The sequence below is a fragment of the Tachyglossus aculeatus genome, chromosome 26 (genome assembly GCF_015852505.1).
Source record: "Tachyglossus aculeatus isolate mTacAcu1 chromosome 26, mTacAcu1.pri, whole genome shotgun sequence".
Lineage (NCBI taxonomy): Eukaryota > Metazoa > Chordata > Mammalia > Monotremata > Tachyglossidae > Tachyglossus > Tachyglossus aculeatus.
In genome coordinates, this window is record NC_052091.1 from 1604681 (window position 1) to 1628630 (window position 23950).

At 57.6% G+C, this 23950-nt stretch overlaps 1 protein-coding gene across 1 annotated transcript; it reads left to right on the forward strand.

Annotated features, from left to right (window-relative positions):
- Positions 1–4: 4 nt before the first annotated feature.
- On the forward strand, positions 5–22700 carry ZC3H4 (zinc finger CCCH-type containing 4). The gene is given in 15 exon segments (XM_038767644.1): positions 5–144; positions 12174–12396; positions 12944–13054; positions 13931–14156; positions 14527–14684; positions 15035–15131; positions 15256–15389; positions 15819–15926; positions 16652–16763; positions 16876–16985; positions 17570–17769; positions 17771–17917; positions 18505–18866; positions 19704–19961; positions 20996–22700. Coding segments are annotated over 15 exon segments (3840 nt in total). The 3' UTR covers positions 22450–22700.
- The last annotated feature ends 1250 nt before the right edge of the window (positions 22701–23950 follow it).

Below are 23950 nucleotides of genomic sequence, written 5' to 3' on the forward strand. Positions count from 1 at the left end.
CAACATGGAGAGCCTCCCGCAGCCGCCGTCCCCATCTCCGTCCCCGCCGCCCGCCGGCGGCGGTAGCAGTAACGGCAGGCGGCGGCGGGTCGCCCCGTCCGGGCCCCCGCACCTCCTCCACCGCCTCCTGCTCCCTGACGAAAGGTCCAGTAACGCGGGCGCGGGAGGGAGGGAGGGAGACGGCGGGAAAGCGCGGGGGGGCGGAACGCGGGGCGCGCGCGCATGCGCGACCCTGAGGCGTCGTCGTCGTCGTCGCCGCCGCCGCCATGTTGCGTGGCGGGGCGGCGGCGGCGGCGTTGGGCGGGCTGGGGCTGTTGGGCGCCATGCTGAGGGGAAGGTGAGGCCTGAGGGGCGCCACCGGCCCGGGGGAGGCGGGGGGGGGGCACGTGCCGGCCTGAGGGGAGCCCCCCCCCCGCGGGCAGGGGGGGAGGGAAAAGGGGGGGCTCGAGAGCAATCAATCAATCATCAATCAATCGTATTGATTGAGCGCCTACCGTGTGCGGAGCACTGGACTAAGCGCTTGGGAAGTCCAAGTTGCCACCATAGGGAGACAGTTCCTACCCACAGTCTAAAAGGAGCTCGAGAGGAATCAATCAATCGTATTTATTGAGCGCTTACCGTGTGCAGAGCACTGGACTAAGCGCTTGGGAAGTCCAACTTGCCAACATAGAGAGACGGCCCCCACCCACAGTCTAAAAGGAACTCGAGAGGCATCAATCAATCAATCGTATTTATTGAGCGCTTACCGTGTGCAGAGCACTGGACTAAGCGCTTGGGAAGTCCAACTTGCCAACATAGAGAGACAGCCCCTACCCACAGTCTAAAAGGAGGTCGAGAGGCATCGATCGATCGTATTTATTGAGCGCTTACCGAGTGCAGAGCACTGGACTAAGCGCTTAGGGAAGTCCAAGTTGCCAACATAGAGAGACGGCCCCCACCCGCAGTCTGAAAGGAGCTCCAGAGGAATCAATCAATCAATCGTATTTTTTGAGCGCTTACCGTGTGCAGAGCACTGGGCTAAGCGCTTGGGAAGTCCAAGTTGCCACCATAGAGAGACAGCCCCTACCCGCAGTCTAAAAGGAGCTCGAGAGGAATCGATCGATCGTATTTATTGAGCGCTTACCGTGTGCAGAGCACTGGACTAAGCGCTTGGGAAGTCCAAGTTGGCACCATAGACAGCCCCTACCCACAGTCGAAAAGGAGGTCGAGAGGAATCAATCAATCGTATTTATCGAGCGCTTACCGTGTGCAGAGCACTGGACTAAGCGCTTGGGAAGTCCAACTTGCCAACATCTAGATACAGTTCCTACCTACAGTCTAAAAGGAGGTCGAGAGGAATCGATCGATCGTATTTATGGAGCGCTTACCGTGTGCAGAGCACTGGGCTAAGCGCTTGGGAAGTCCAACTTGCCAACATAGAGAGACGGCCCCCACCCACAGTCTAAAAGGAAGTCGAGAGGCATCAATCAATCAATCAATCGTATTTATTGAGCGCTTACCGTGTGCAGAGCACTGGACTAAGCGCTTGGGAAGTCCAACTTGCCAACATAGAGAGACAGCCCCCACCCACAGTCGAAAAGGAGCTCGAGAGGAATCAATCAGTCAATCGTATTTATTGAGCGCTTACCGTGTGCAGAGCACTGGACTAAGCGCTTGGGAAGTCCAAGTTACCAACATAGACAGTCCCTACCCACAGTCTAAAAGGAACTCGAGAGGAATCAATCGTATTTATTGAGCGCTTACCGTGTGCAGAGCACTGGACTAAGCGCTTGGGAAGTCCAAGTTGCCAACATAGAGACACGGCCCCCACCCACAGTCTAAAAGGAGCTCGAGAGGAATCGATCGATCGTATTTATGGAGCGCTTACCGTGTGCAGAGCACTGGACTAAGCGCTTGGGAAGTCCAACTTGCCAACATAGAGAGACGGCCCCTACCCACAGTCTAAAAGGAACTCGAGAGGCATCAATCGATCATATTTATTGAGCGCTTACCGTGTGCAGAGCACTGGACTAAGCGCTTGGGAAGTCCAACTTGCCAACATAGAGAGACGGCCCCTACCCACAGTCTAAAAGGAACTCGAGAGGCTTCGATCAGTCGTATTTATTGAGCGCTTACCGTGTGCAGAGCACTGGACTAAGCGCTTAGGAAGTACAAGTTGCCAACATCTAGAGACAGTTCCTACCCACAGTCTAAAAGGAGCTCGAGAGGAATCGATCGATCGTATTTATTGAGCGCTTACTGTGTGCAGAGCACTGGACTTAGCGCTTGGGAAGTCCAAGTTGCCAACATAGCCCCTACCCACAGTCTAAAAGGAGCTCCAGAGGAATCGATCAATCGTATTTATTGAGCGCTTACCGTGTGCAGAGCACTGGCCTAAGCGCTTGGGAATCAATCATTTATTGAGCGCTTACTATGTGCAGAGCACTGGACTAAGCGCTTGGAAAGTACAAATTGGCAACATATAGAGACAGTCCCTACCCAACAGTGGGCTCGCAGTCTAAAAGAACTTGGGAAGTCCAAGTTGCCAATATAGAGAGACAGCCCCTACGCACAGTCTGAAAGGAACTCGAGAGGATTCAGTCAATCGTATTTATTGAGCGCTTACCATGTGCAGAGCACTGGACTAAGTGCTTGGGAAGTCCAAGTTGCCAACATCTAGAGACAGCCCCTACCCCCTCTCCATCCCCCCCATCTTACCTCCTTCCCTTCCCCACAGCACCTGTATATATGTTTGTACATATATATTTCTCTATTTATTTTACTCGTACATATCTATTCTATTTATTTTATTTTGTTAGTACATTCGGTTTTGTTCTCTGTCTCCCCCTTTTAGACTGTGAGCCCACCGTTGGGTAGGGACTGTCTCTCTATGTTGCCAGCTTGTACTTCCCAAGCGCTTAGTACAGTGCTCTGCATATAGTAAGCGCTCAATAAATACGATTGATGATGATAAAAGGAGCTCGAGAGGAATCAATCAATCGTATTTATTGAGCGCTTACCGTGTGCAGAGCACTGGACTGGGCGCTTGGGAAGTCCAAGTTGCCAACATAGAGAGACAGTCCCTACCCACAGTCTAAAAGGAGCTCGAGAGGAATCAATCAATCAATCGTATTTATTGAGCGCTTACCGTGTGCAGAGCACTGTACTGGGCACTTGGGAAGTCCAAGTTGGCACCATAGAGAGACAGACCCCACCCACAGTCTAAAAGGAGGAGGAAGGAGGTGAAGGGGCCTAGTGTTACTCTATTTTACTTGTACATATCTATTCTATTTATTTTATTTCGTTAGTATGTTTGGTTTTGTTCTCTGCCTCCCCCTTTTAGACTATGAGCCTGCTGGTGGGTAGGGGCTGTCTCTAGATGTTGCCAACTTGTTCTTCCCAAGCGCTTAGTCCAGTGCTCTGCACACAGTAAGCGCTCAATAAATACGATTGATGATGATGATGATGGCAGGGCACAGAGGGGGGCACCATGTGTGTGTGTGTGGTGGTGGTGATGGGGGGGGGGGCACCCGCGTGCCCCTTATCCACCCTCCTCATTCCCGCCTGGAAGGATGCCACTCCACCACTGGACCGCCAAGCCGGGCCTCCGCCTCCGGGTCTCCACAGGTACCCCCGTTTTCCCACGGGAAATGACTCCCTCCACGGAGCCCGTGCCTCCAAAAGAAACCCCTTTCCCCTCTTGTAAAAAAAATTCAAATCCCAAAAAGCCACCGGGGCGGCCCTTCCTGCAGGAGAAAGGGAAGCAGCGTGGCTCGGTGGAAAGAGCAGGCTTTTGGAGTCAATCAACCAATCAATTGTATTTATTGAGCGCTTACTGTGTGCAGAGCACTGGACTAAGCGCTTGGGAAGTCGGCAACATCTAGAGGCAGTCCCTACCCAACAGCGGGCTCACAGTCTAGAAGGAGGTCTAGGGTCGTGGGTTCCAATCCCGGCTCCGCCACTTGTCAGCTGGGTGGCTTTGGGCAAGTCGCTTCACTTCTCCGGGCCTCAGTTCCCTCATCTGGAAAATGGGGGTGAAGACTGTGAGCCCCCTGTGGGACAAGCTGATCGCCTTGTAACCTCCCCAGCGCTTAGAACGGTGCTTTGCACATAGTAAGCGCTTAACAAATGCCATTAAAAAAAAAAGGGGGGGAACAAGTGATCAAATAGTAGCCGGGATCGCTTGGGCTCCGGACGAGGAAGTGAGCAGCCCTTAGCGGTGCGTGCTGACTACGCCAGACTTTCCCGTCCTCCCTCTCCAGGGGCAGGGGCATTTCCAAAAGCTGCTTCCCATGTGCTTTTCCGCCTCTAAGGACCTCTCTTATGTCAGAAGTGTATGTCATGCAAAGGGTTGGGATGGTAAGTAGTTTTTTGTTTTTAATTTAAGTAATTCAGTTATATATTTACCCCCCCCCCCCCCCCCCCCCCCCCCCGCTTTCCCCTGACTTCCATCCTCCTCGCCCAAAGTCCAAAGGTCCACTGCAGTGGTTGGAAAAGATAGAAAAAGTCATTATGTTCGGACCACACCCGTAGATGTATTTGGCTATCCGGCCCTTCCTTGTAAGCCAGCTCTTCCTTTAGCTGTTTCAGTTTTCTAATTCGGGTTGTGCTTTACTTTGAAACCCCCTCAACGAAATGTCTACCGTAATATGCTCAAAGTGCATGTGGCAACAGTCTGCGTAAAAAGGCACGGTTTGAGCCGTCGGTTCCTCCCGGACCCAAGTATCCGTGGCTTTACCTGCAAGCCGTCATCTGCGGAAACTGCATCAGTGTGCAAGTTCGTTCAGAAAACTCTCCTCTCCCCTTCTTCGGCCCCTCTGCCCTCCCACCCCCCCCCCCCCATCAAAAAGGATGTTGCAGAATTTCGATGCATGTCTAATGTCTAACTCAAGCAAAACCCATTGTGGTTGAAGTAGATCAGATTTCCACACATGTTTTCTTCGGTGTCGTACAGCGTTTCAGTTGATGCTTGGTGAAGTTTAAACCGGGCAAGTAATGATTCGGAAAAGTAATGTCGAAGCACAAAAATCAGTTGAAACCCAAAGGAAAAATGTTTCAAGCCCTATCCCTTCCTCTTACCTGTGTTTTCACTGCATCATTGTTAAGCACACGCATTACTGTGAAATTACTGTGAAAAGTCCATTTAAATATGTCACACACTCAGCTATCCCAAATTGGTTCTTGGTGGATTTAACCCTCTCTGTGCCCCACCCTCCCAGAATGCCACCGTGCCCCCCCGGTACAAGAAAAGCATCCACGAAACACGATTCTTCACCTAAAGTCATTTTACAAGCCCGAGTTCCTTTGAAAAAGTCACACACACCAAAACACACGTTGAAATTTCTTCGTTTCTCCTTTCGGCCCCTCCCACCGACTTCAAGTACCACCGACGTGTATGTGATTGTCAGAGGAAACACCTATTTCAGAAGTAACGTACACCACCCCAGCCCCCTCCCCAAAAGTGGAATGAACTTGGCCACTGTTGTCTTCCCTGGGCGATTGCTTCAAGGGATTTTGTCCTCCCTAACTTGAGTGTGTGGTGGAATCGTTGGGCTGTCCGTGTGGCCTAGCTCAAACCAGTCAAAGCACAGTGTGACCACATGATACTATGACGTTACGGTAGCATCTCAAGAAAAAGTGCCACCCCCCCCCCCCAAAAAATACACAAAACAACCCTGCTGAGCACACAATCTCTTTTCTTCCCCTGCTCCTCCCACCCCAAGAAATGCCCAGTTCCAAGGGCTACAGATTCAAACTGAACGTTTCCACGTGGCAGAAGAACATCCCAAACTGAAGTCCAGGCCCTGAGAGGTGGGGTTGGAGTACTCCTTCCAGTGTCGGGGCAAGAATCTTATTTGGGGGGCAGTGGTGCTACGCTCTCTCGGCCTGGGCGGATAATAATAATAATAATGTTGGTATTTGTTAAGTGCTTACTATGTGCAAAGCACTGTTCTAAGCGCTGGGGTAGAAACAAGGTAATCAGGTTGTCCCACGAGGGGCTCACAGTCTTCATCCCCATTTTACAGATGAGGGAACTGAGGCCCAGAGAAGTGAAGTGACTTGCCCAAAGTCACACAGCTGACAAGTGGCAGAGTCGGGATTTGAACCCACGGCCTCTGACTCCAAAGCCCGTGCTCTTTCCACTGAGCCACGTTGGTTCAAGACCAATGTCGCGGTGGTCCATGTGTCTCCCCATAGCTCCTTCTCTTTTCTGTGGCTACCGTCGAGCCCCACACCTCTCGCTCTCCAGCACAGTAAATCCATTAGTTGAGCAGTGGTGTTTATTGAGCGGTTACTGTGTGCAGAGTGCTGTACTAAGTGCTTGGGAGGCTCTGTTTCAGTTCAGACAGCATCGTAACCCCATGAAGGCTAAAAACAGTCCCGAGTGGTGTATCTAGTACACTGCTTAGTTCCATAAGTTCTGTTTTAACTGCTGAGGTTCTGAACGGAGACTGCCGGGTTATAGGCCGAGCCGGTGCCTCCAACACAGAGGAGTCAGCCCCCTCCTCCCCCAGCCTGACTTTTCAAAAACTGGAGAAAAGTGGGTTTTTTTTCCTGTTCAGATTTTGCCCCAAAGGTGCTGGGACATTTATTTATTTTTTTAATTATTGGTGCTCAAAAAGATAACTCTTCCACTTGGGCCACGTTGGAAAGGGAACTGGCAAGGCTTGCTGTCCTTGTCCGTCGGTCAGTCAATCAGTGATATTTATTGAGCGTCTGCAGTGTGCAGCGCGCTGTTCTAAGCACTTGATCCTCTTTCTAAAGCAGCGGGCAGCAGTCTCCTCCTTTCTGCAGTTTTAGGGTTTTAATTGATCAGAGGTTCCTCTCCCGGAGGGGAGACCAACTGTGGGGGTGGGGAGCTAAGTGGGTTCCAGTCTCGCTCCTGGTGAGGCCAGAGAGGGCTGGGTCAGTTTCCCATCTTGCCAGGCTGGGCTCGAGCATTTGGTCCATGGGATTAACCCGGCCGGACGCTACAGAGACTAGCGGATGCTCATTGCCCCTGGTCAGGAGCTTGCTGCACAGGTATCCTTGCTTCCCGGTCATACCCCTAGTCTGACCTTAGACTTAATGGTGTTCTCAGCTGTGGAAACCTTAAGCGGCCCCTCCTGTGTTGCAGACATCCATGGGGACTTGGGTCTCAGATGAGCAGGGAACACCGAGTTAAGAGCAAAGGCAGTGGAAAGTTAAGGTTCTAGGCTGAAGATCCCCAAGGCTACGGGGTGGTGAACCTGAGAATATAAATTTGGCTACCCTAGGATCAATTCCTCGAGCCAGAGAAAAGCCCATCCTGGGCCCCCTGGCCTGGGAGACCAGGCCGTAGCCGGGCCTTGCTAACAACTGGTCGAAGCCACCCTGCTTCCCAAGTCCACCGAAGCCCGGATCGGCAAGTTAATTGGACTTAAGGCCAAGTGTTGGGTGTTTTCTACGTGATTTCCCTGGGCCAGTTTGCCAGTGAAGACCGGGCCCCGGGGGCGGCTTTCGAGGACAGACCGTCACCGCCGCACCCTGCCATCTCAGATAGATGGTTGAAGGGTTGGCCAGGGTTCGAGGCCAATTTAAGGCAGAAAATTGGGAACCAGAAGTGACTGGAAGTTTGTCTTCACAGACCGAGTCCTATAGTTGCCCCCTTTGCCAGGCGTGGGACTGGAATGCCTGGGAGTTTGCTCTCCAAGGGTTTACTTAGGGAGGGCAGTTTCTTCCTTGGCTACCTGGGTCCAGTTTAGCCGGGCAGGCCGGAGTGACCGAGAATTTGTCTTCAAAGAATCAGTTGAGCCGGACAGGCCGGAGCAACTGGGAATTTGTCTTCAGCTCAGGCGGGCAGGCGGACCAGAGGAACTACGTGTTTGTCTTTAGATCAGTAGGGCCAGTCCAGAGTGACCAGGAGGTTGTCTTCAGTCCGTTAGGAGAGCTGGCCAGAGTGACAGGTAGTAGTTGGTCTTCAGTGCAGCCGGATAGGCAGGCTGGAATGACCAGGAAGCTGCTTTCACAGGTCCAGTTCCGTGGGAGTCACTGGCTTTGGGCCGGTGTTGGGAGAGGGTGGTCAGGGTTGGGTCTGGCCTTGTCCCGTCTCTGGCTGCTCTCTCTCTCTTCCCAGAGACCAGGAGAGCACCTTGGTTGCTTTTCAGGGGGAAGTGACTACTCAGTGAAGCGTTGGGCAGATCCAGGCTGATGGATTTAGCCCCCTCTCCTTGCCATCCTCCCCTCCCCGTTCGCTTCACTTGGGAGTGGTTTTCAGCAGGCCCTTTTGACACGGAGTGGGGAATCTTCTGTTTGGTGTGGTTCTCATAAGTTACAGGAGAGAGGGGAGATGTTGGACTTGGGGGATTCCTCATTTGGGATTACAGGAGTCTTCTCTAATGTCGCTCTGTGCTGTGAGCTGAGCCCTTTTCGCAGTTCATTCATTCATTCATTCAGTTGTATTTATTGAGTGCTTACTGTGTGCAGAGCACTGTACTAAGAGCTTGGGAAGTACAAGTTTGCAACGTATAGAGACGGTCCCTACCCAACAGCGGGCCCACAGTCTGGAAGGGGGAGACAGACAACAAAAAAAACCATATAAACCAAATAAAATAAATAGAATAAATATGTACAAGTAAAATAAATTAATAAGTAGAGTAATAAATATGTACAAACATATATATATATATATAGGTGCTGTGGGGAGGGGAAGGAGGTAAGGCAGGGGGGATGGGGAGCAGGAGTAGGGGGAGAGGAAGGAGGGGGCTCAGTCTGTCTGCAAGACAATCTCAGCAGCCTGACATCAGTTTTGTTCTTTGAGGCTTGGTCATACTGTGTTCAATAATTCTTGGAAATTGTGTGGAAAACCCCATTTAGTGGTCTCACAGTTGGTGCCGTCCAGTATTTACTCCCTGTGTCCTGCCCCCGGGGCTCCACTGCCGGGATGAAGCATTAGTCAATCAGTTGTATTTATTGAGTGCTTACTTGGTGCAGAACACTGTTATAAGTGCTTGGGAGAGTACAATACAACAGAGTTGGTAGACACGATCCCCATCCTCAAGGAGCTTACATTCTAGAAGGAGCGTGGCTTAGTGGAAAGATCACAGGCTTTGGAGTCAGAGGTCATGAGTTCAAATGCCAGCTCCACCAATTATCAGCTGTGTGACTTTGGGCAAGTTACTTAACTTCTCTGTGCCTCAGTTACCTCATCTGTAAAATGGGTATTAAGACTGAGCCCCCTGTGGGACAACTCAATCACCTTGTAACCTCCCCAGCGCTTAGAACAGTGCTTTGCGCGTAGTAAGCACTTAATAAGTGCCGTCATTATTATTATTCTCTTCTCAGGCAGTACAAGGTGTACCACTTCTGTCTGCCCAGACTGCGCAGGATGTCCCAATCCTCTCTAACCAGACTGAATAGTTTTATGTTTGGTTTTGTTCTCTGTCTCCCCCTTCTAGACTGTAAGCCCACTGTTGGGTAGGGACTGTCGCTATATGTTGCCAACCTGTACTTCCCAAGCGCTTAGTACAGTGCTCAGCACACAGTAAGCACTCAATAAATGCGATTGATTGATTGCCCCCCTTCCTTCCTTTCTCTTACCCCAGGCAAGGCGAGTGATATAATAATAATAATAATATAGTAATAAATTGCGGAATCTGTTAAGCGCTTACTCTGTGCCACACACTGTACTAAGCACCGGGGTAGATACAAGCAAATCGGGTTGGACACAGTTCCTTTCCCAAGTGGAGCTCACAGTCTCAACCCCCATTTTTCAGTTAAGGTAACTGAGGCACAGAGAAGTGAAGTGATCGCCCAAGGCCACACGGCAAATAAGTGTTGGAGCCGGGATTAGAACCCATGAACTTCAGCCTTCCGGGGCCGTGTTCTATCCACTGCACCATGCTGCTTTTCCAAATGTGGAGGGTCTAGTGGCAGTGGTCAGGGATCCCAGACCCGGCTCTCCGCAGCAGGAGCTCGGGATAGCCCTCAGGCGTTGAGGGGTTGAGGGAGCAGGGTGCTGACTCCCAAGGGCTTGCATCAGGCTTCTATCACATGAGCCTTATGCCATTTCCCACACTTAATTAGCAAGAGCTGTGCCTTAAGCACTGTCTATGGGAAGCAGCCTTTCCAGAGCCCGATGAGATGGTTCGTTCAATCGTATTTATTGAGCGCTTACTGTGTGCAGAGCACTGCACTAAGCACTTGGAAAGTACAACCTGGCAACAGATGGAGACAATCCCTACCCAACAAGGGGCTCACAGTCTAGAAGGGGGGAAGACAGCGCTTAGCACATAGTCAGAGCTTTCCAAATACCATCGTTATATACACGTACATATATAAACACACAGAATATTTTATTGTAAGAGGATCCTTCAGCAGTTTTCACGGGACAGTTTCCCCACCAAAGAGAGAGGGATTTTCACCGGATGCGACCGGGAAGAGGAACCAGTGGAATGCCCAAAGTCCCGGCTGGCTCTGGACCTGTCCTGAAGGGCCCGGTCTCCATCCCATCTTGCTTGGTAGCCTAGCTTTCCGGCGGGAGCGACGCGTGCCGGAGATGGTCTGCTTGACCGGCTGGCTGGCGCTCATTTCCCTCTTGGCCCGGACAGACCCTTATGTGGGAAGTCTCACTCAGCAGGACTGGGGCTCTGGTCCCAAAGGAGAATTCAGAGCACGGCCCTGAGTGTCAGGATAGCAGCGTGGCCTAGTGGATAGAACATGGGCCTGGGTTCTAATCCCAGCTTTACCACTCGTCTGCTGGGTGACCTCGGGCAAGCCACTTAACTTCTTCTTTGTGCCTCAGTTACCTCATCTGTGAAATGGGGATTAAGACTGAACCGTCTCATGTGGAAAGAGGACTGTGTCCAACCTGATTTGCTTTTATCCACCCCAGCGCTTAATACATATCTATTCTATTTATTTACATATCTATTCTATTTACTTACATATCTATTCTATTTATTTTATTTCGTTAGGATTTTTGGTTTTGTTCTCCGTCTCCCCCTTTTAGACTGTGAGCCCAATGTTGGGTAGGGACTGTCTCTATATGTTGCCAATTTGTACTTCCCAAGCGCTTAGTACAGTGCTCTGCACATAGTAAGCGCTCAGTAAATACGATTGATGATGATGATGCAGTGCTTGTCACATAGTAAGCACCTACCAAGTGCCATTATTATTATTTAGGGTAGCTGGGCTCTTATCCCAACTTCACCACTTGCTTTCTGTGTGACCTTGGGCCAATCTCAACTTCTCCATGCCTCAGTTTCCTCATCCGTGAAATGGGGATTTAAGACCCGTTGTCCCACTTGGAACTGTGAGCCCCTAGTGGGACGGGGACTGAAACCGACCTGATTGTCTCGTGTGAACCCCAGTGTTTAGTGCAGTGCTTGGCTCATAGAAAGTGCGTAACAAATGCCGCAGTTATTGTTTTTGTCATCACTAGTAGTAGGAGCACCAGGAAAGTGTGCTCCAATTCTGCTTCCAAGCCTCCAGCACGCTCTCTGTAACACCCCCGCCTCACCTCTCCCTGCACTGCCCTAACAGCAGATAGGCACCAGCCCCAGCCAGCCGGCTGGCCAGTAGATAGTGTGAAGAATAGGCCCAGGGAACTCCCAAACAAATGCACCCGTCTACTTCTCTTTTTTTCAATTCACCGGTTTTCCCCAGCAAAACCTAGAGACCTCCTAGCGTAGTGTCTCTCCAGATTTGCCAGGAAGCAAGCCTCTATCTTTGACTAGTCCCGTGCCAGACCCTGTGGGTGTCAACCACGGCGGGGCAGGCAGGCGTGTTGGCTAGCAGGACTGGCGAGGGGCGGTGAGTGAGTCTCCCTAGAGATCAGAGGACCGGGTTGGAGTTGAACAGCAGGAGGATGGCTGGAAAAGGGGGTGTCGGAACCCAGGAGCACAGAGGGAGTGGGTTGGGAGGCACTGTAGGGTGAGGTGACAGGAGCGAGTTGGGCTGAGGGAAATTCTGGGTAGAGCGGGAGAAGCGGTGACTGGTGCGGGGGCTCTGCTTGAGCTGGTCTGTGTGGGGCAGGGGACAGAGGTCCAGGAGCATCGCCTCCATCCTTCTCCCCCAAACGACCAGCCTTGGCTAGCCAAAGGACGCTCCTCTGGATGCCACCCTCCTCAACGGGCCTCTCCCATGGCTCCGAAATGGCCCGGCCCAGGAGCCGGGGAAGAAGGGGACTTGGAGGTGGGTGCCAACGTCCGCTCGTCTGTCCACTTGGTCTCTAGGGAGGATGGAGAGTTGGAGGAAGGGGAGCTGGAGGATGACGGGGCTGAGGAGCCCCAGACCACCGCCTCGGGGGGGCACGAAAGAAGCCGCAAGGACAAGGGGGAGAAGCACCCCAGTGACTCGGACGATGAGAAGGCCCACCGGAGGATGAAGCGGAAGCGACGGAAAGAACGGGAGAAAGAGAAGAGGCGGTCAAAGAAGAAGAGGAAATCCAAACACAAGGTAATCCGAGGATCCCTTCACAGATACACCTCCCCATGCTCCCTTGCATTAGCCAGTTCCCTCTGCCGCGGGCTAGCTGGTCAACTGGCTCGAGAGTCCTCCCGCAGCTCCTGAACCTCCGATCCTCCCTGCCTTAGGCGTTCTGCCTGGTGGGCAGGGAATGTATCTGTTTATTGTTCTGTTGTACTCTCCCCTGTGCTTAGTCCAGTGCTCTGCACACCGTAAGCGCTCAATAAATACAACTGACTAACTGCTGCAGTCCTCACCTGCAGAAGAGTGCCCTGTAGCTGTGGGGCTGGCCTGGAAGGGAAACCCTCAGGTGCTGTCAGAAGGCTGGGTCCAGACCAACTCAGCCCTGGACTGGATCAGGGGAGCCCTCCAGGGTTTAATTTTTGGGCTGTCCCTGGCCATTTGAGGGACCTCCCTCCCAGTCCCTCCCACCCCATCCCATTCTTAGCCAGAGCGGGAGGCCCCCCTCCACCCCCAGACTCTGTTCCATGGCCCGACAGCCCATGCCGCCCCCTCACCCCGTGACTTTCTTCCCCAGCGCCATGCGTCGTCCAGTGACGACTTCTCGGACTTCAGCGAGGACTCTGATTTCAGCCCAGCGGAGAAGGGGCACCGAAAGTACAGGGAGTACAGCCCCCAGTATTCTTCTGTAAGTGCGCGCGCCAAGCCTCTCGGTGCCGTGGGGAGAGGAGGCTCGTGCCCGGCACCCCGTGTACCTACGTACCCATGGGTCTGGGGTGGGGAGTGGGAATGGATAGGTGTGGAGTTGTGAGTGTGGGTGGGTGTGGGTCGCTTCCCAGCCCGGAGAGGAGGATCAGGAGGCCCCAGGGCAGGGTGGGGGTGGGTGGCACCTGGAGCGGCCACCGTGGAATTCAGCCGTTCTGGATAAGTGGGTTTCCGGACTGGTCTTACTTGTCTTAGAGCTCAAGTCGGGGGGAGCTGCCTGGCCGCTACCTGTCCTCAGGAGCTGGCCCTCAGTCCGGGGTTTTATCCCCGGGAAATCACCGACCGAGGGAGTCGCCTCCACATTACTTGTTCCTGGATGCCAGGGCTGCCCAGGTGTCCCTCCTTTTCCCTCCTGCCCCCAAGAAAAGTCCTCCTGCTCTGAGGGCTGTCCGTCCACTCTCCCGCTCACCCTTTCTGCCCCAGGAGAAGCCCCCAGTCTCGCAACCCGTCCCCCCTGCCCCCAAAGCGGCCGGCTGGCAGACCGCCACAGGAGGGTGGCTCACCCACCCACCCGCTGCGGAGCCTGTCCTCTCGGGGGTCCTAACCGAGGCAGAGCACCAGGGGCCGCACACTGGTCCGAGGTGGCTGGGCCTCAGTTTGCTGCCGGCCAGGATGCTTCCCTGTGGAAGGCACTCAGAGGCGGTGGCCTGCAGCCGACTCCCGGCTTCCTGTCGCCAGTCTCTCTGCGGGTGCCCAGGTGGGGTTCCTCTCGGGCAGGAGCTGGGGCTCACACTGCTTCTCAGCCTGGCTCTGGGCCAGGGCCCTGACAAGGCCACGTCTCTCTCTGCCCTTCTTGCAGTCCCACCAGCAGTACTCCTCCTCTCACAATGCCCCACTGCCCAAGAAGAGCTACTCGAAAATGGACAGCAAGAACTACCCCATATATGAGGACTACCCCAGCGAGCCTTTCGCAGAGTATGACGGTGAAGGGGAGGACGAGGAACTGGCCAAGGAGGACTACGATGACTTCGCCAAGGAGCTGAACCAGTACCGGCGAGCCAAAGAGGGCAGCAGCCGGGGCCGAGGTACAACCGCGGGCGAGATTGCAAGACTCACTTCCACACACACCGCCTCGGGTTCCATCTGTGTGAGCCCCAGGTCTTCGGGGGTACAGCAGCGCGGGCCCCTGGAGATGGTCGGTTGCTTACGCTTCTGCCTGCTGGGCCACCCGAGAGCCGGCCGCGGGGTCCTTTGGCCAGCTGAAGTCACGTGGGTCCTGACCGATCTGACCGATCCCATGAGTCCGTCCGGACTTCCACTGCTCTCTTGGAGGGATCTGGGTTCCCGGAGAGGCCTCGGCTTCCCCTGGAACGACCACCTTTCTCCGCATCCCCACAGCTCCGTCCCAGGCAGACCCTTTCTGCTCTGTGAAAGGTCCAATCATGTGTCTTACAGGTGTCCGAGGCCGCGGAAGGGGCTACCGGGGGTGCCGAGGAGGCCGAGGTGGGTCCCGCGGCCGAGGAATGGGCCGAGGTGGCCGCGGCAGGGGGCGGGGGTCCATGGGCGGAGACCACCCTGAAGACGAAGAGGACATGTATGATGAAGAGATGGAGGCAAGGCGCACTGTTGGGGAGGCCAGGGTGGAGGCCAGGGAACAGTTACAAAACCAGGGTCCTTGGGGGGCATGGGAAGTATGGCAGGGTTGCAGGAGTCCAGGGTGGGGGTGGAGGGGGAGTGGGCATCAGTCCCCAGGGAGAGCAGGAACTCTGGGCCCTGGGGCAGGATGTAGGAAAGCAGGGGGATCTGGGGCTACCATCCTCTCCCGGGGAGGCCCCACCCGCACGGCTCGCCTGGTCACCCTGGGAGCATCGGGAGGGATTGCTGCTTTGTTGCTCACCGAGGGTGGTATCCTGTCCCCGAGGCCCTCCCTCACCAGAAAAGGCTCTGCCTCCCCTCTGTACAGTATGGAGACAACGAGGAGCCCATGGGAGATGAGGATTACGACGACTACTCGAAAGAGCTGAACCAGTACCGGCGGTCCAAGGAGGGCCGGGGGCGAGGTACGGGGCTTGGGACCAAGGGGACCCTCGGGCTGAGGCCAGTGCCAAGGGCTGTGTCAGGGCACCTGTCCGCCGGCACTAGTGATCGTTTCACCGTGGATGCGTGTGCGTTTGTGTCCCCTAGGGTTAAACCGAGGCCGGGGCCGGGGCCTGAGGGGCCGAGGGAAAGGCCTGGGGAGAGGCCGGGGCCGCGGCGGGGGCCGCGGCATGAATAAAGGCGGCATGGATGACGACGATTACTATGACGACGACATGGGCGTGAGTGTAATTGGGCTCTTGGAGCTCATGGAAGGGTATTATGGACCACCCTGTCCCGCCCCGCGCCCCCCTCCCGCCCCCTTTACCACGGGCGCTGGCTGATTCTGGAATCCCGTGCTACCCGCACTCGGCCGATGGGAATAGTTGGAGCCGTCCCCAGCGCCATCTCCTCCTTCTGCGGGGGCCCCGTCCCCAGGACCGTCTTCCCATTTTAGGGACTCTTTCCCCATCCAGAGGGAGAGAGTCCAGCCAGCCCGCCCATGCAGCCTGAGCATCTCCCATTGCCACAACACACCCTCCCATCAGCCTGCTGCCTTGGGAAGGACCCTGAGGCCTCCTCCTGCCACCCAACCCCTCCGACTACCCCCAAAACCCGAACCCAACTCACCTCTCAGCCCTGCTGCAGATAAACACTCGTGCTACCCACAGGACGGCGGCGGGGGCTATCGGAGGAACGACCATGACAAGCCTCACCAGCAGGCAGACAAGAAGGGCAAAGTCATCTGCAAGTACTTTGTGGAGGGCCGCTGCACCTGGGTAGGTGCCCCAGAGGGAAAGTCTTTGGGAGGGGCAGGAAGCAGAGGAAAGCGGGAAATGGGAGAGAGGAAGATGGGGAATGAGGGAAGGGAGTGACTTGGTTGAGGCCCGGCTTCTCAGAGGGACACGGACACTGAGAGGTGACCCTCCAGGCCCCGTTCCTTCCCCTTCATCTCCAGAGAAGCAAAACCCACTGTGAGTGCCCTGGAGCCTTGTGGCCAGTGGCCTGGTTGGGGGGAGGGTTTTGAAGGGGTCACTTTCACTCCCTGAGCATAACGTGAGCCCTGTTGAGGGGGGGTTGCTATGGATTGGCCTGGGGGCCAAGGGCTGTGTACTGGGGTGGGAGGGCAGGGACTTTCAAATTCCCACCCCACCAGGAGGCCAGGTGACCTCGTAGCCGGACACTTTTCTGGGGAATGGGCAGGTTGGAGATTCCCGCACCACAAGGGCCCCTGTGAGGGCCGGGGCGCTGGAGCCTTCCAGAGCGCGCAGCTGTCGGTCGTGTGTGACAACCCCTGCTCCCACTGATGGCCGTGGGGAACGGGGGTTCTTGTCAACAGGTCCTGTCTTCCTCCTGGAGGGAGCCAAGATTGACTGGCATATCCCTGCCCCTCCACCCTCGTACATTGTGGCCCTCTCTCTGCCCTCGTGCCCCCTCCCACCCCTGCACCACAACCTCCTAAACCACCGCTGCCCCCTAAAATGCTGGTTTTTGTGCCCCTCAGGGAGAACACTGTAACTTCAGCCACGACATCGAGCTGCCAAAGAAGCGGGAACTGTGCAAGTTTTACATCACCGGCTTCTGCGCCAGGGCTGAGAACTGCCCATACATGCATGATATCCTTTCACGTCCTGGGCCTCGAGGACTGGTGGGGAGCCAGAAGAGGGGACAGGCCGGACGGTCTCCTACCCTCTTGTAGTCGTGTCTGTGCCTTAACCCCCCCGGCACGTGACTTTCCCTGCAAACTGTTCCACACCACGGGCAACTGCATAAACGGGGACGACTGCATGTTCTCCCATGAACCCCTGACGGAGGAGACCCAGGAGCTCCTGGACAAGGTGGGCTGGGTGAGGGCCTAGAGCACTTGGTGGCGGGGGGTGGGAGGGGGAAGGGGTTCTGTCACTGTGTGGTAGATGCCACCCAGCTTATCCTCTCTCCTGTGCAATCCCTACACCCCTGTGACTTTCCTGGGAGAGGGCACCCTCTGGCCCAGGTCCTCCGGTGGCACAGGGGTGGTCACAGAGACCCATCTCCCGATGCCAGCACTGGGGTGTGCAGGCCGGTCCCTGCCTGCTGCGCCCTGGCATCCCCTTGAGTTCTCAGCTTTTCCGTTGCCACGCTGCTGGGGATAGGACTTCTGGGAAGCAATCAATCAGTGGTATTTATGGAGCACTTACTGGGTTCAGAGCACTGTGCTAAGCACTCGAGAGAGCGCAGCCCAACAGAGTTGATAGACACGATCCGTGCCCACAAGGAGCCCATAGTCCAGAAGAGAAGCTTACAGTCTGCAAAATGATTTCTTCCCCGACCCGGGTGGTCTGTAGCAGGAGGGCCGCGGCCGGGAAGGTGGGTTTGCGGGGGAACGGCCCCGCGTACCCCCGCCGTCACCCCCGTGCAACCCCAGTCCCTCCGGCCCCTGCAGATGCTAGCCGACGACGCCGAAGCCGGTGCAGAAGATGAGAAGGAGGTCGAGGAGCTGAAGAAACAAGGCATCAACCCCCTCCCCAAACCTCCCCCCGGCGTGGGTCTCCTGCCCACACCGCCCCGCCCTCCCGTGCCCCCGGCTCCCACGTCCCCCAACGGCCGGCCCCTGCCCGGGGGCCCCCCGCCCCCACCTCCGCCGCCCCCCCCCGGGCCCGCCGCAGATGCCGCCGCCCCCACACGAGCCGCTGTCCCCGCAGCAGCAGGACATGTACAACAAGAAGATCCCGTCTCTGTTTGAGATCGTCGTGCAACCTACCAGGCAGCTGGCTGAGAAGCTGGGCGTGCGGTGAGTCCGGACGGTGGGCCGGGCGTGATCCGGACCAGGGACCCAAGACTGATGCTTGTTTGGGTGTCCTGGGGGTCTCCTGGGCGGAGGCTCTGGGGCAGGAGGGGAGAGCTCTGGCCCTGCTCCCTTCACCCCCGGTGTGGGTACGCCCTGCCCTGCTGGGTTCCCCTATCCTGCCCTTCCCCTGAGGAAGGAGGGAGGGATAAAGCCTGGTTCCCTCCTGGCAGTCTGCAGGGAAGACTGATGCATGCTCTGGGGTGACCCAGGCGGACCCAGAGCTACCGTGGTTTGCAGGCCAAGTGGCCCAGCCTGGGGGCAACTTTTGCTCGGGAAGGTAGTGTGCGGTCTCTTGGGGCCAGGGAGCCCGAGAGGAGGGTGCACCCACTGGGTGACCCCAGGTGAGCCGCTTCACCTCTCTGGGACTCAGCCTGCAGAAACCGGCATGACCCCCAGCCCCGCTTCCCTGCTCCCAGCCCCCATTGCGCAGCGAGACGAGTTGAGGGGAGGAAGAGCGAGAGGAGTGACCGGGCAGGGTGGGCGGCGAGGAGGTGAAGGAATCGTAGCTGACAGTCTGTATTCTCCCTCAGGCATCCCGGCGCCCAGCCTTCCCACTTCCCCAGCCCCGGGGGGCCTTCCGGGCCGAACGTGGGTCCCGGGCCGATGCAGGGACCAGTGCACCCGGACATGCACTCGGACATGCACCCGGACATGAATCCGGACATGCACCCAGATATGCACCCGGACATGCACCCGGACATGTCGATGGGTCCCGGCATGAACCCCGGGCCCCCCATGGGCCCTGGGGGCCCTCCGATGATGCCCTATGGACCCGGGGACTCCCCCCACTCAGGAATGATGCCGCCCATCCAGCCTGCGCCGAATTTCTATGAGAACTTCTACCAACAGCAAGAGGGCATCGACATGGACCACAGCATGATGGGGGGCGCAGGTATGCCTGGCAGGGGCACCTCTTGGCGGCTGGGGTACCCTGGCACCTGTCAGGCTCCCACAGCTTTAGGCTGGGAGAAGGTGGTGGTAGGGGCCTAGGCCAAGTGGGTGGCATTATGCCATGCCGCAGGCATTATGTGGGCACAGGCGGTCGACATCTCTGGGCCCCACACTGTGGTAAGCGCCGCCCTACGTCTCCTGAGACGAGTCTTCTGTCATCTTGTCCGGACACTGCAGTGGTCACGGTGGTCAGTGACCCCCACCTTTGGGCGACCAGGGAGTGGAGGAGCCCCAGATTCTCTCTTTTGGATTCCCTGTTGCCGCCTCAGCAAGGCAAAGAATTTGAGTTGCTTTTTCGTGCCCATTTTACAGAGGAGAAAACCAAGTTGCAGAGAGGTCACAGAGGCAGAACTCATTCCCTCCTCGCCTGCCTCCCCCCGTACTCCCCCATCGATCAGCCAATCCATCCACCTACCAGTAGTACTTATTGAGCACGTGTCCGTGTGCAGCAGTCCAAGCTGAAGTGCTTGGGAGAGCGCAGTGGAGTTAGACATGATCCCTGCCCTCAAGGGGTTTCCAGTTTAGCACGGAGAAACAGACTCTAAAATCAGCTGCAACCCCAGGAAAGGGAACAGATTGGTGCCGGAGGGATGGGGAGGACGGGGGCTTCTCATGAGGGAGGGTGTGAGGGCTCTTGCCCTGGGGGAAATAGAAGTCCTGAGTGGGCAGCGGGGGGCAAGAGGGGAGGGGAGAGCAGAGGGTGGGAGGTGGCAGGTCACCTGGGGTGACCCCGGCAAGCCGGATGGCACGGAAGAGTCACGGCCTACGATTCTTCCAGTTCCAGGGGACTATGGCCATTACGACGAGATGCAGGACGAGGGCCAGGAGCACATCTTCCCGGAGCCGCCGCTGGAGCCTGACGGCTTGCCCGAGGGAGGATCGGCTGCGATGCCCAAACCGGCGGGCGGCATCCCCGACTTCCTGCCGTCCGCCCAGAGGGCCCTGTACCTGCGCATCCAGCAGAAGCAGCAGGAGGAGGAGGAGCGGGCCAGGAGGCTGGCCGAGAGCAACAAGCAGGAGCGGGACAACGAGGAAGGCGAGTATGCTGTCTGTCTGTCTGTCTGTCTGTTACAGCCCTGCACCGGACCCGCACTCCCGCTCCGGGGCCGGCTGTGGCCTGCCAGGGTGTGGCCTAGTGGATAGAGTACGGGCCTGGGAATCGGAAGGACCTGGAGTCTAATCTTGGCTCTGCCACTTGTCTGCCATGTGACCTTGGTTAAGTCACTTTACTTCTCTCTGCCTCCGCAACCTCATCTGTAAAACAGGGATTAAGGCTGTGAGCCCCATGTGGGACAGGGACTGTGGCCAACCCGATTTGCTTGCGACTACCCCAGCACTTAGTATAGCCCCTGGCACATAGGAAGTGTTTAAGAAATACCACAATTATTACTGTTGTTGTTATTACTGTTACTATGTGCTCCCTTCCCTGACCTTCAGGCTTCCCCCACCACAGCCACCACCACCCTCCTCCTCACTTACTTCCAGGTCCTGGCACCTCTCATGGCCTTTTTTTTTTTTTTTAACGGCATTTATTAAGCGCTTACTATGTGCAAAGCACTGTTCTAAGCGCTGGGAAGGTTACAAGGTGATCAGGTTGTCCCACGGGGGGCTCACAGTCTTCATCCCCATTTTCCAGATGAGGGGACTGAGGCCCAGAGAAGTGACTTGCCCAAAGTCACACAGCTGACAGTTGGCGGAGCCGGGATTTGAACCCACGACCTCTGACTCCAAAGCCCGGGCTCTTTCCACTGAGCCACGCTGCTTCCAAGGCCTTGTTCCCTTCACTCCCCTTCCCCTTACCCCCAAGGCCCCAGACCCTTTCGGCCTCACCTACGTCCAAGCCCTGGTCCCCTTCACTCCCTCCATCTTTCTAAAGGCCCTCGCCCAACACCCGCCCCACCCTGATGCCCTCGTCATCATCATCATCATCAATCGTATTTATTGAGCGCTTACTATGTGCAGAGCACTGTACTAAGAGCTTGGGAAGTACAAATTGGCAACATAGAGAGACAGTCCCTACCCAACAGTGGGCTCACAGTCTGAAAGGGTGTCCCTGCTGCTCTCCTCCAGGCGACACAGGCAACTGGTACTCCAGTGACGAGGACGAGGAAGGCGGCAGCAGCGTCTCCTCCATCCTGAAGACCCTGAGACAGCAGTCGTCCAGCAGGGCCCAGCCGGGCAGTGGGGAGTGTGGCGGCAGCCCAGGCCCGGCGTCCACCGTGGGAGACCCCCGCCTGCAGAAGGGGGGCCCGCCCCTGGGCAGACCCGCCGACCCCCGCCTCTCCAGGGACCCCCGCCTCTCCCGTGGCGGCGGCGGCGCCGACTGCCCCGGGGACATGGGCCCCACGGACCCCCGGCTGGCCCGCCACGCTCCCTCCGCCCCCCGGCCTGAGCCCGCCCCGGCCGCGGCCCTGTCTGCCGCGGCGGCCCTGGGCCCTGACGAGGAGGAAGGGGAGCGGGCGCTGAGGGAGAAGCCGGTGCCCATCCCCCTGGACGCCCTGCCCGGCCACCCGCAGCGTGACCCGCGCTCCCAGCTGCAGCAGTTCAGTCACATCAAGAAGGCCGTGACGCTGGGCAAGCCCAGCTTCTCCCGGACGGTACTGTGGAGCCCCGAGGACCTCATTCCCCTGCCCATCCCCAAGCAGGAGGCCGCCCCCCTGAGCGCCCTCGACCCCAGGCTCAACCGGGCTCCCCCCGCTGCCGCCCCAGGGCCTTCCGACCCCCGGCAACGCGGGGCGGCCCCCGCGGGGGCCCCGGAGGCTGGTACCTCCCTGCCCGACTTCGAGCTGCTGTCTCGGATCCTCAAGACGGTGAACGCGTCCGGCCCCTCGGCCTCCGGCCCCCCGGGCCCCGGCGACAAGCCGAGCGACCCCCGCACCCGCAAGGCCCCCGCCGACCCCCGGCTCCAGAAGCCGGCGGACGCGGCCTCCCGGGCCCCGGTGCCGGCCCCGGCCGGCGAGGCCCCCGCCCCCGCCATCGCCCCCTACGACCCCCGCTTGCTGACCGCCGGCGGGGTGGGCAAGGGCGGCGGCCAGAGCAGCGTGCTCAGTGGCATCAGCCTGTACGACCCCAGGACCCCCGGCCCGGGCAGCAAGGCGGCTGCGGAGCCCCCCTCCGAGGGGAGCGGCCCCCTGCCCAAGGGCCCGGATGGCAGCGCCAAGAGCGGCGCCAAGCCCAAGGAGCCGCCGTTCGTCCGCAAGTCGGCACTGGACCAGCCAGAGGCCGAGAAGCCGGGCCCCGACCCAGCCACCGACCGCTACAACAGTTACAACAGGCCACGCCCCAAGGCCCCTAGCGCCTCCGCCGCAGCCACGCCAGCCTCTGCCCAGGAGGCCGCCCCGCAGCCCGGCGTGCACAGCCTGCCCGTGCCCACCCTTTTCGGCCCCGTGAAGCAGGCCACCAAGCCTGGCACCGGAAGCCCGTTCGCGGGCAATAGCCCCGCGCAGGAGGGTGAGCAGGACGCTGCTTCTCTGAAAGAGGTTTTTAAAGGCTTCGATCCCACCGCGTCCCCATTCTGCCAGTAGCGTGACTAGGCACTTGGCCGGGGTGGTCTTCCTCCGGGACGGGGTTGGGAGCGGGCTGGGGGATCCGGGGCACCCGGGCTGTTTTTAAATCTGCACAACTCGCCGGGTCTGGCCCGCTGAAGTTAAAGGCCCTTGGTGTCCGGCAGCCTCGTCCCGGAATCCCCTCGTCCTGTGCCCTGACACCTTGGCTTTCCGATTTTTGTAGCCCAAGCTCCTGCTGCCTTGTGGCTGTGGGGGGGGACCCCGTCCCCCGCCCCCTCCCCAGTCTGGTCAGCTCCTAGGAGCCCTGGTGAGGCTGGGGGGGGTGGGGGGGTGGAAGTCGCCCCCTCCCCGCCAGGGCCCATGGCTGTATTAAGGGTTGTGGGGAAGGGAGAAGTATTGAGCTGAGGGGAAGGGGAGGGGAGGGGGCGGGGGGCGGGGCAGCGGAGACCCCCGGAATACGGGTCCGTGGACCAGGAGGAGGCGCTGGCAGCTTCCCTGTCTGCTTCGTTTGCTTTCTTGGTTTTTCTTCTGGCAGTATTAGGGCAGTATTGCAGCTGTTCCGTTCCGTTCCCCTTCCATCCCCCTCCCCTCCCTCTCCCCATCCCTCCAAAAGACCGGTAGGAGCACTTCCAAGCCATGATGCACTGCACTGCCTGATGGGGGGAGCCCCTCCCTCCCCCAACTTGGCCCTGCCTGTCACGGGCGCTGTGCCGAGGGGCGTTGGAGCTCTAGGATTTGGTAATCGGACCCAGGAGGCAGGGCTTGGGGCCTGGTCCTCCAACCCCCACCCTCCCTACTGCCCCCCAACCCGTCCCGGGGCCGTCAGGGGCCCCGCGGCCGCCGAAGGCTTCCCCCTTCCTCCTCCACTTAGGGACTTGGGTCGGTTGTGCCCGCCCCGCCTTAGCCGAGGATGTGGGGGCCGCTGGACGTTGGTGACGTCAATATGAAATGTGTCTGGAACCCAGAGGGGCACAAGGAGTTGGGTGGCTGGCATCCTTCACCCCCTCCTCCCCATGGCGCCCCGACTCCTCTGCGGAAACGGGCTAGGTCCGGCCCACCCTGGCAGGCGCAAGGTCTGCCGGGAGCCGCCCGGGAGGAATCTGAATCGGTTTGGAGTCAGGAAAGGGCACGCGCGGGTTGGTCCAAGCGCCCCGGCCCATGCCCCTGCCTGGAGAGGGTGCCAGTGTCGCCCTGGCACTCTGATTCCTTTCTGGTTGTTTTTTTTTTTTACTGCCTTCCCACTCCCACGCCTCCTTTTTACGTTCCTGTCCCTTCTACTTAGGAATAATGTTGAAACTTCCTTCAGGCTCCCCGGAGTCCGGGGCCTGCCGACTTCTGGCTCCTTCCCCCCTGCGGCCACAGCTGCGTCTGTGGGTGGTCCCTAAGTCCGTCCGTCCTTTGGGTCACGTGCCCCACCCCAGCTGGCCGGGGGCCATGGGGACAGGGCCCGAGGGGATGGGTGACCGGTCCATTTTTTTTTTTTTTAAGATACAAAAAAATCATTGGTTCAATTTTTCCG